The sequence below is a fragment of the Leptonotus elevatus genome, chromosome 12, assembly GCF_054856555.1.
Source record: "Leptonotus elevatus isolate MCC_2025b chromosome 12, RoL_Lele_1.0, whole genome shotgun sequence".
Lineage (NCBI taxonomy): Eukaryota > Metazoa > Chordata > Actinopteri > Syngnathiformes > Syngnathidae > Leptonotus > Leptonotus elevatus.
This window is the reverse complement of record NC_141250.1, coordinates 5,244,694-5,256,299: the sequence shown is the minus strand read 5'-3', so window position 1 is coordinate 5,256,299 and position 11,606 is coordinate 5,244,694. Positions and strand designations below refer to the sequence as shown.

General features: G+C 40.6%; 2 protein-coding genes across 3 annotated transcripts; one reads left to right on the top strand and one right to left on the bottom strand.

The window, feature by feature from the left end:
• Nucleotides 1–3,586: 3,586 nt before the first annotated feature.
• LOC147164329 (gamma-crystallin M3-like) lies at nucleotides 3,587–4,532 on the bottom strand. The gene is made up of 3 exons (XM_086090802.1): nucleotides 4,369–4,532; nucleotides 4,030–4,278; nucleotides 3,587–3,931 (listed from the first exon to the last, which is right to left on the bottom strand). Exons 1-3 carry the CDS (start codon nucleotides 4,375–4,377, stop codon nucleotides 3,644–3,646), a joined length of 546 nt encoding a protein of 181 aa, XP_085946928.1. The 5' UTR covers nucleotides 4,378–4,532; the 3' UTR covers nucleotides 3,587–3,643.
• A 947-nt stretch (nucleotides 4,533–5,479) lies between these two features.
• Nucleotides 5,480–11,093, top strand: crygs3 (crystallin, gamma S3). 2 transcript variants are annotated; one of them, XM_086090803.1, is made up of 3 exons: nucleotides 5,480–6,109; nucleotides 9,227–9,469; nucleotides 10,778–11,093. In XM_086090803.1, exons 1-3 carry the CDS (start codon nucleotides 6,086–6,088, stop codon nucleotides 11,048–11,050), a joined length of 540 nt encoding a protein of 179 aa, XP_085946929.1. In that variant the 5' UTR covers nucleotides 5,480–6,085; the 3' UTR covers nucleotides 11,051–11,093. The 2 variants fall into 2 exon arrangements, with proteins under 2 accessions (XP_085946929.1, XP_085946930.1); XM_086090804.1 differs by lacking the exon at nucleotides 5,480–6,109 and adding an exon at nucleotides 6,923–7,070.
• Nucleotides 11,094–11,606: the final 513 nt, after the last annotated feature.

Below are 11,606 nucleotides of genomic sequence, written 5' to 3'. Positions count from 1 at the left end.
CACTAACCTGGCAATAGCCAGATTGGTAACTGTGATTTACTCAAGAGAGTTCTCCACAATATCTATCTGCAATTGCTCCACGTTAATTTGCTCGGGAAAGGCGGGGCATGCTGTACAACACTTACTGATTAGACGAAGCAGAATCGTGTGCACGTCTACCTAACTTTTGTTTCGACCAATCATGGCAAAAGATGAAAATGTCATCAATGACATGCGACTGTTGTGACTAGCTGATATCATACATCTTCGAGTATTTGTTGTCGGTTTTGCAATGTTGATATGCGGATACAAGAGACCATTCAGCGAGAACAGAATTAATTGCAGCGTCCACGCATTCGTCCATCGGTGTCGCCATGTTCGGTTTGTTTCTTCCACGGCTTCGGCGCTTCTTCTTTTCGTCACAGCTGCATATCCCGCCCCCAAATACAAAGTCGCTCTGTGGTTGGTCCGAACCACCAGTGGTTTGTATTGGTGGAAATCAATGGCAGCGGTACAAGACGGATTCTCGGGAGTTTGTGAACTCACAAATACCGCGAGAATACATCTTGCGAGAGCAAGGTTACACGCTCTTTGCCAAAAAGCTGAAATAAACGGTCTGAGGCATGATCAACATCTTAAGGCTTTTGTGACAAATTTTCAACAGGATCCGTTCAACAGGCTTGGCATAGCAGATAAAAAAATGTAAAATATGAATTGTAAAAATGTGACATTTCTTGTCACCACTAGGCGGCGCTATATGTATAACCACATATTATCATATAGATGTCTTCAGGCCACGTACTAGTGAAATTTGGGCTTTTATTAAGCATTTCCTCTTTCGTGGCGAAGGAAATATGAAACAAAATTTGATGCCCCGCCCCAATCATAATTTTGAAAACTGAAGACTTTGTCCCCTGTTGTTTTCCCAGGTCTTGACATGCTACAGGCCAACTTAGAAATCAATCGGATGAAATGTCTAGGAGAAATGGGCAAAAGTATGACCACTGTAAATGTGCGAAAATTGGGCAAAATCGGACATTCAATAAATCACAGCTCACTTCCTGTTCATTTTAGCATATAGCTCCAAGAAACTTTTTTGTAGGTCTTGGGCAGTTACATATAGAGTGCCTCCAAATGTTCATAGATCTGGGTGAAACGTACATCTGGGGCTGCTTTATTAAAAATTTCCAGTGGGCGCTATTGAGTCTTACTGTATAGTATATTGCTCATTTTGCCAGGCCAGATGTGCGTGCCAAGTTTCATGTATTTTCATGCAGGCCTTCAAAATCAGCATTACTTTCTTGGTGAACAGTGCATTGCCATGGCAACAGCGTTTCACGAAAACTCACAAACTTTGTCGAAAAGTCACACTATACAGTCTGAGACATAATTAACATCTTAAGGCTTTTCTGACAAATCTTCAACTGCATCCCTCTCAGCTCAGCACAGTAGATAGAATTGTGAAAATTAAAAAATTTTTGTCACCACTATAGGTGGCGCTTTATGTATAACTGAATATTGTCATATAGATGACTTCAGGTTGTGACTACTAATAAAGTTTTTTTTTTCTTGGAACAATACATGCTACATGAGAGTTATTAAGCATTTTTTCCTTTGTGGCGAAACAAATATGAAATGCAAAATTTGATGCCCTAGCTGCCCCAGTAGTGTAGTGGTCCCTGGGGAAGTGGGTATACACTCAATTTTCACCATGCAGTTTAAAATAAAAAAATTTAAGTAGTCCAAAATCGGTGACATGTAAGAAATAAAAATCCGTCATGCTCACAATAATAAAATTATCATGACTAAAAAACGTTTGGTAACACAAGCAGCCTGAAATAATATAGAATGTATTTATCATGAGGCAAACATAAAGTATATGTTATAAAACAAATTACAATAATTAGTGAACAATGAACAAAAATAGTGAAAAACAGTCTGGTTAGACTTCAGTATTGTTTTGTGCTGAATCTTAAACTATTTGTCCCTGTTCTTGTGTTTTAACTTTCCGGTACTTAAAAATCAAGTACCAGCCTAGCGATTATAAGACTTAACTAGAGCGTGTAGTTAGTGTGTAACTGGCAGCATCCACCCCAGGAATTGAACCCACGTCATGATCAAGTATCCTGTGTATGAGGGCAAATCAGTTCACCTGAGCTAAATTTCTGGGTCGCCATTGTGGCTCGGGGGAGCATTTGAAGGATTATTTTCCTCGACATGACCCGCCCTACTTTGCCTCCGATTGACTCATCAGTCCTCATGCCAAAAGTTAGCCAATCTAATCAGTGTAGGCAGGGGGTACCAGCCAATCAGAGGCAGAGGAGGGTAGGGCGTGGCTGAACGCTGTGATTTAGAAGTGGGTATACTCAATGCTGACTGAAAAGTAAGTGGGTATACCCGCGTATACCCTGGACTACACTACTGCCTGCCCCCATCGTACAGCATTTTGAAAACTCAAGATTTTTCCCCCAGTTGTTGTCCCAAGTCTTGCGATGGTACAGCCCAATTTTGAAGTCAGTTGGATGAATCGTCTAGGACAAGGAGGCAAAAGTATGACCCCTTTGAACGTCATTAAGTAGAGCATGGCGTAACAAAAGTAGGTTGCCTTTGTTATTTTTTCATCTGATTGTCAGCTGTCAGGCTACTTCCTGGTTCATGGAGTTTGAGTGAACTCACGCTTCCCAGGATTCTAGAGGATGGACAGTATCATTGTTGCCATAATGACTCAAATGCTAGAAAATGGAACTAACTTGAATTAAATGTGTTGTGTGTAACTGTAGAATCGCCCCCCCCCCCTCCCCACAAACACCCCACCACCACCCCACCCCCCTCCTAAACACATCCTGTTCATCTCCTAGGTCGGGCAGAATAAAGGACCTGTATCCATTTATGCTGGAAATATTTTCTGGTGTATCAGTGGAGTTGGTCGCCATGGCTGTTCGCATTGTGATGGATAATTATTAAAATGTACAGTTGCGCAGTACAACGTTTAAGAGGGGAGCAGCAGAAAAGGCGAAAAGACAGGAAAAAAAACATGTAACAGACAGAATACCATCCGTAGAAAAAACAAAACATTACAATGTCACATTGGAGTCAAATACATGTGGGACAGTAGTGCTACACCCTGTGAAGGAAGGACAGGACAACGTAGGATAGGGAACAGGATGGTGAGGCTGTGTAAATTCTAAAAAAATTAAATTCAAAGAATTTGCGAGGTCAGAAGAGTTTTTTTTTATAGCAATTACGTGGCCCCATCCAAACAGCTGAATGCCATGAATGTGTTTCTACAAGCGCATTAAGTGAAATGATGCTCTCACGGAGGCCTCCCCCACCTCTGCCAGCCAAGAGGGGAGGGCAGCCCAACCAGCAAGACACTACCCATGTGTAAAATGTGTGATGTGTAAAAATATCATTAGAGCAACAAAGGTTATTTGATTTTTGAAGGTGATTTATTTGTAGCCTGGTGTGATAAACTAATATTTTCAAATACAGTATCTTCTCAATAGATCTTATGCTATATTCATTGAAAGACCGCAACCACCACAGGCCATTTGTATTACATATTCATACAGGGGCAGTCTGAATCAACAATAACCATATAGTCATGTTATAAGTTATGAACCATTTATTGATATGAATTGTTGCATTTTCAAATAGAAGTCTCTTAACAAGTTTCCATGATGCGTCTGATAGACCCGATCCTCATGTCAGCCGGACCCGGACCCGTCCCCATGTCTCTCACACTCTTGTACTCCCCGGGCCTCAGGTAAAGCATTCTGCCCCTGTAGTGGGGCTGCTCGTACAGCAGCCAGTGGCCCTCCATCACCTGGGCGGACAGGCAGTCGGACATACGCAGCGTGTCCAAGATGTTGTCGCAGTCGTCCAGCAGCTCGTTCATCTGACCTCCAAAGTTCTCTCTCTCAAAGATCTTCATCCTGAACGGACCTCGGTGCTGCCAAGTGAGGCACAGAGATTAGGTAGGGCCAAACATTTCACATCCCAGTTGGGAGCTTTCCGAAAAGTAGCAGACTCCAACTTTGGCGTTCTTACCATGGGGATCATGCGGCAGGATCGGATGCAGTCGCTCATACTGATTCCCATCAGGCGCTGGTTGTCGGGGTACTCTCCTCTGCGGACCAACATCTGGTGGCCCATAAAATTGGGGCGCTCGTAGACCATGAAGCAACCGCTCTCCACCCGGCAGGAGTTGCAGCGGCTCAGGAAGGAGGTCAACTCGGCGCAGTCGCTGCTGGTCTCATAGGAGCGACCCTGGAAGTTCCTGTCCTCATAGAAGATGATCTGGAAAAACAAATAAAAACAAAACAAAACAATCAGAATCTCCACAGCTATGTTATAAAAATAAAAATAAATACATAAAAATGCGCATACTCTCCCCATGATGATGTCTAATCCTGTCCCTGATTGCACTGCTGCCTGTACCCAGCCGCTGAAACCTTTTTATAGCTGGTCATGATAGCCAAATGATCTATGGAGCTTTTGTTCGGAACGTCTTACTCAGCAGCACAGCATACAGACCTGTAATGTTTGTTCAATTGCTTTGCAAATAGTTATTATTCCTGACTGTATGCATCTGGTCCAGTGCCAATTGTGATCACCTCTCCTATGGGGTGAAGGCGTGTCAGCTGGGCCTCTTTGTGTTCGCTCTGTGGGCATGAGCACTTTGTTGCAGGGCGAAAAAATATCTTTGTCCCATAATTCACTGGTGCAGGTCCTGATTATTTTTGTGCCTCTGGACTGTCTTCAATTCTTTAAACAGCAGATCTACTTTTTGGAAATATAAAAAAAGGTTGTCAATAGAGGGCGCTAGGCACGCTCCCCCGCCCAGCTGAGCCACTTTGAAAGGCACAAAAATTAAAGACAGTGTGAACTCGCTAAGTCAACCCCAACTAAGCGGAAATTCTCCAATCGCAGGTGATCGAGGCACGGCAGTTTTATTTTTTGTTCGAGTTGTTTTCTCCAGCATTCATGTTTGAGGTGCAGTAAAAAAGGGGGTGAAACTAGAAAATTACTACAGGTACTTTGAGGTTACACCATGCTATTTTTGTCACTTTATTTAAGTTAGCAGCTAATCAAAGCTACCATTGCCGTCCAAGCTTGCAATTTATAACACACTGCCACCTATTGGTTTGACAGAAGTAATTGATTGGTGTTTAAAAATATGCTAATGATTTGACTTCACATCATGTTTATTCATCCCTTGTTTCATTTTCAGCAGACACTATGCAGTTATTTAGTGTCTTCCTCAAGATTGTTTGATGACTTTCAGAGAGCACAAGATGTATACATAGAGAAAAGCTAAACATCCTGGGTCAGCTGCCTGATTCTTTGACATGAGGCACAAAGAGAAATCAGACTTGACCATTTAGCTGATATGCAAATGGACAAAAATTTAGATGATAATAGCTTTCCCCCGTCTGCACATTCTGCATTTTGATATAAAACAGCATGGAGGCGCACCAGGCAGTGGGGAAGCCTGCAATATTTGGAAAAATGGGGATGTTGGAAGTATGGATGTTCACATTTTTGGGCAAAATACTGAACTTGCTACACATGGACGAGTGCAACACTGACAGCCTGGATATGAGGTCCTCCTTGAGTTGATGCAACTATATTAAAGTGGAGAGCGACTGCTGGTTGCTCTTCAAGCTCCCAGTCCTTCCTAAGCTTGGGCAACTACCCCAATCGCCACAAGTGGGCTGGACACAACATCAAGTCATGTCACTGTGTCAAGAATGTGAGTCCGCTAGAGAAGATGATGGAGATTTCTGAAGTGACTGTGGGATTTTGCTGCACTCCAGCCAAATACCAGCATCGCTGTGCAGTGAGCAAGCCGTAATCAGCGGACAAAAAGTTGGGACAAAGGGCTTGCGATTTGGCAGCAGGCGGACGGACACTCAAGCATGTGGTCTTCTTGCAAAGCAACAGAACTGCGTTAACCAGAAAAACAAAGGATTGATCGGAATCAGCCATCTTTGCTGTTTACATTTGCCTCAAACGCGTTGAGGGCGGAACTGGGATACTCTGAGTTGGATAAATCAGACTTTAAACCTTTCTCGAATGCAGCATAAGACCACCATTTTGATTTATGACGAACTGTGAGCTTGGAATTGTCAGTACACGCAAGTATCACACGCACTGGGGCGCAACCTTGTTGGCAGCGCAGTTAGTAATGAATTTCCCCATCTGCACGTAGTATGTGGATTAGACACTCCCGGATTGCTCCATTTATATCGGTTAGCGCCGCGGAAAAGCCACAAAAACCTTTAGTGGATTTGGCCTAAGTGGAGAAAGCACTGAGATAGATAGAAATGGATTTTACATTATTCTCGGTGCTTTTATTCTATCATGAGAATATGAGAATTAACGCTAATATGCTAACAGTTGTTCAAATAACATATAATGTATCAGATCATCAACTTGAGAACAGAAAGCGGTGAGGTAGAGCCAAGCAATATGGATTTTACATTGTGCTCTGTGGTAAAGTACCATTTTAAAGGAGGTGAAATGCTAACATGCTAACACTTGGCATGCTAACAACTAGCAAAAATGGTAATTACCCCTTAAGCACTGAGATGCTTAGATGATTTAACCATTTTTCCTATACTTTTCTACGTGGTAGGCGCTGTACGAGTATTGGACTGCAATTATTGTGGTGTTAAAATAGCAAGCACTGGACATTGCTTAATCAGTATGATGTGGTCATTAACATTATATGATGGCCGTGTCAAACATCATCCTGGCCTTCGAGTACTGTGCCGGCTAATGCACTGAAGTGCACAGTTTTCCCTTTAAACTTGTTGGAAACAGAAGTACAAGAAAATGTAAGGCGCTAGCAGCTTTATTCCATTTTTAGACTTTTCTTTGGGCTTAGACGTAGGCCTGTTTTTGATGACCCTATTGTTGAATTGTCTAGTGTGGAGATCAGCAGTAAATGCTGTAGCCATTGTTATGACATTGCTGTGCGATGCACAGTAGCTGTATAAATCCACAACAGGCCTGTGGAGAACATTCTGATTAACAAACTGTAGGTAAAAGTTGTGTGAAGCCCAAACATGGAGCAAGTGGGAAAGGTAGGAAGATTTTGTGACAAATTGCCACCATAACATGTCTGATTGTTTTTATTTACTTCAATGACTTACTTTCCTGATAACTATTCATATACAGTCATACCTTCATTTTCGAGTTTAATTAGGCCCTCTCAAATCAAAAATGAAATTAAGGACAATGGCATTAAGACCTACAAGCCCTTCCAAAAAACACCAACATATTTTTTAATAAGAAAAATAAGTATTGTACTGTAAAATGTAATAACAATAATTATTATTATAATATTAATAATGATAATAATAACAATAATAATGATAACAATAATAATAACAATAATAATGTGTAATAAAACAGAATATGAATAATAGAGGTGTCAGGTGATGACATTGTTTAATTGTAATTAATCGCATGACTTCCATGGTTAACTCGTGATTAATCAAAAATCTGTTAATTATGTTAAAATCTGTTAAACAGTAAAATTAAAAGTTTTCATACTCTTGTTACATACTTTTACAACATAAAAGTGGACAAATGTTTAACTAAAAGAAATATGGCTGCATCTTTTAGTCATTGATACAGTAATTTCATTATAATTCATAAAATGTATTTAAAATTAAAAAGGTGTACTGTATTGTAAAAAAACGAGTGTGATATAGATTTGTGTTGAGGTCATTTTTCTGACACTAGATGGCATAATTGCATTTGGTGACAGCTCAGTGCATTCTTCTTTTCATATCATATCTACTCATTAACATGTCAGTAATTTGTGAAATTCTGCACATTTTTAAAATTGTAAAGTACAACTTGACCCGTCTCCACAAATATAGCCTGTGTGGGGGTATGCGTGTGTGTGTGTGTGTGTGTGTGGGGGTGTGTATGTATGTATGTATATATATATATATATATATATATATATATATATATATATATATATATATACACACACACACACACACACAAATAAAAAAAAGATCCCCCCAGAAAAGCTTGTAGAAGTGGCTTGGGAAAGGAACGTCTGGGCTTTCCTGCTAAAGCTACTGCCCCCACAACATACAACATTCATGTGCACGATTGCGTTTCCAAAACATGTCCATTAATAATGGCATGCGATTATGGAAGTAACAGGAAAGACATATCCAGCTTTAACCAAATGGTAGCGGGAGGAATACTAAGCTAGCATAAACACTTTAAACAAGCTGACGTTAGCCACAGTAGCTATGCTCGTGGCATTAGCCTACTCATTTGTATTGGAATGATACTATCACACTAATACTTGCATTTTAATTCAAACAAATTTAATGTACAAAGCAAAAACTGGAGAGTTAAAATATATTAAATTTAAGTTAAATTTTTGGGAGTTCGTATTAACTCTGAAAATGTAACTTTAATCTTTTCAGAGTTAAATGGTGCCCTGAGTAGGTGTTATTTCATAGAGTTGATCACCTCGAGTGAGATCAACTCCACAGTATTAGATTAACTCCACCTTGTGTGACATATTGCAATATTGTATGACGGTCACTTGACTTCTTTATGTTGTTGACAACTAGGGTCAGCGAGCCTGCGCAGTAGGATTCTGCAGGTTCCGGCTGGCCGCGGTTGGCCGCTGTGATTTCTGTAACGTCTCAAAAAAAAAAGCTGATTGTTAAACGCAGTTCAGTGCAACCTTTCGTTGTTTCATCAGAAATACTACACCTTGCACCTGCACGTCTCAGATTGAGATACGTATAAGTCAGTGCCATTTTTCTCCTTGCTTATCACTGGGAAACAATGACAGACAAAAGTAATTTGGGCCCATGGATTCATTTTCAGTCACAAAGGAGACTGTGGTCATTATTAACATGTTTCAAATGCTCTCTTCAAAAGAGGTGTTCTCAATTAGTTCAGTTTAAGTTGAAAAACATCATGACATCAGCCCGTGATTGACTGATTACCGCCTTTCGGCGAATGCTACCGCCCTATGTGTCCATTAACAAAGTGTATTGTGCAAAACTAGTGCGGTATTACACAGTGCCCCCCCCCCCCCCCCTCTTTATATACTGTACATGCAGTAATTAACTATGTGTTTAAAATATGTTTTGCTTTTGACCTATTGTGAGTGGGTCTGGCCCACATCCCCTGCGACAAACATGAGTGCACTGTGTACGTTAACGACATCCTCTTTTTTTATTTTGGTGCCCAGATCATCTTTTACCAGGAGCAGAACTTCCAGGGCGACTATTACGAGTGCAGCAGCGACTGTCCCGAGCTCAGTAGCCACTTGAGTCGCTGCAGCTCAGTGCGCGTCAAGAGCGGCGCCTGGGTTCTGTTCGAGAGACCAAACTATCTGGGCGGCCAGTACGTCCTCACCAGGGGCGAGTACCCAGATTACCACCACTGGAAAGGCAACACCGACAGCATCCGTTCCTGTCACGTCATCCCCAATGTACGTTTCGTACAGAACAAAGGCAGCTTCATTCCATGCTCAGAATCTTGGCTCAGTTCTCTGAGATATATCATTTTAATATTCCAGTCTCATTTTTACGATAATAAACATGAGGATTTATTTATTTATTTATTGAAATTTGTGTAAATTAAGTTACATACGAATGATAGTTATTATTATTACAGGGAAAGAATCGCTGTAGCTATTAGGAGGAAATAAGTTGGGTTGTAATTTTACAAGAAACCCAATTTACAAGAGAAAGTTGCAAATGTATGCGGAAAAAGTTGTAACTTAACTTTTCAAGAATATATTGCAATTTTGTAAGAATTAAATTGCAGTATTAATCTTAAAAATATGAGAATAAATTTGACAAAATAATCATAATTTTAAGAATACATTTTTAATATAAATCGTAATACTATAGGAGAAAGTTTAAATTTTGAGAACAAAATCTTAACATTATGATAAGACAATTCAGGATCAATTAAGAGAAAATAGTCCTCATTTATTTAGAAGAAAGCAATATTAGGATTTTTTTCTGAAAATAAATTAACAATTTACAAAGAAATGTTAAGATGGAAAAGGGAAAAAGTTGTAAATTTATGACAATAAAGCTGTCATAAGTAATTTTATACTCATAACGTTTTGATATTTTACAGTATATTGCAGTCTTGCGATCTTGAGATGAGAAATTTCATGGGAAGGGATATAAGAAAATAATCAGAATTTGTCAAGAATGTATGTGGACCCAAATGCAGGGAAGCAAGGCAAGGAGGCAGGGGCACAAAAAAAAAGAAGGAATTTCTGCAAAGAAACACAATCAGCGAAAACATGTGACAAAGACAATGAACGGAAGCAGGGAACTAAATACAAACAAATTGATGATGTAACGAGAGAAACCTGGACAATACGGGGCTGAGGGAGATCAAGATGGTGGAAAAAAAAAAGGAGAGAGAGCAATGATGATAACATGTCAAATGAACAATACTGAGCTCTCTCTCTCTCTCTCTCTATCAAAAAAAAGAAAAGAAAAAAAGATGGTGACAGAGCTGCCGATGATTCTGGAAGAACCTCCCAAGAGTGCGAAGTCGTGGCAGAGACGGCTAGAAAAGGGCATTAGACTCTAGGGTAATATTTCAAAAGAAAAAACTGGATTTGAAATAAAACTTTATTGATAACAGTTCTGGAATGTTACTGACACCGCTTATATATTGTGTTTATTTATGTTTGTGTGGTTCAATTATGATAAATGTCCTCTCTAGCACATGTTCAGTAAAAATCACGTTGAATTCCTTGCTTATTTTCCAGTTTTCTGGCACGTTCCGAATCCGCATTTTCGAGAAGCCTGACTTCAGTGGTCAGATGCTGGAATGCACGCAAGATGTCAATCAGCTCTCAGATGTTTGGTCCCCGGGAGACGTTCACTCTGCCCAAGTCCAGGACGGCGCCTGGATCTTCTACGAGCTTCCCGACTACAGCGGACAGCAGTACCTGCTGGAGAGGGGGCAGTACCGCCGATTCGGCGAGTGGGCCGCCATGGAGCCCCTGGTGGGATCCCTCCGGCGTGTCCACGACATTTAGATGCAACTTCACTTCGAGAAATAAATATAAATAGGATGCAACAAATCAGGAAATATCTGTTGTTGTTGTTGTTGTTTTTAATGTATATGTAATGTTAATACTATCGGCCCTATTTTTGTGCCCAGCGTAAGTATAGCGCAAAGCATGGTCTAACTGTGCACATGGGTGGAGCTTTCTTTCTTTTGGTATTTGCATAGACTTTGCGCCCGTGAAAATGGGTGTAATGGGAGTTTACTCCATTGTGTTGGAAGGAACAAAACGTTTTCCTGACTAAAAAAAGCGGCCTCCCTCATTTGCAAAGGCAGGGGGGGCTTGGAGCGCATTCAACCCGAGTACTTGATATTGCCGAAACAGAAACAGAATCCGTGCTTGGCGTCAACAAATAAACGATATCTCTCTTTGCGGATGATGTGATGTGAGCAATTTGAAACCACCACAAGTCATGTCGATTCGACTCAACATGACCCTCACCACTCATTATTCTCAGGGCAGATGAAGCGCATTACACTACCTACGCCACCATTTAGACCTCCTTTTTTCAAGTCTAAAATCAAGT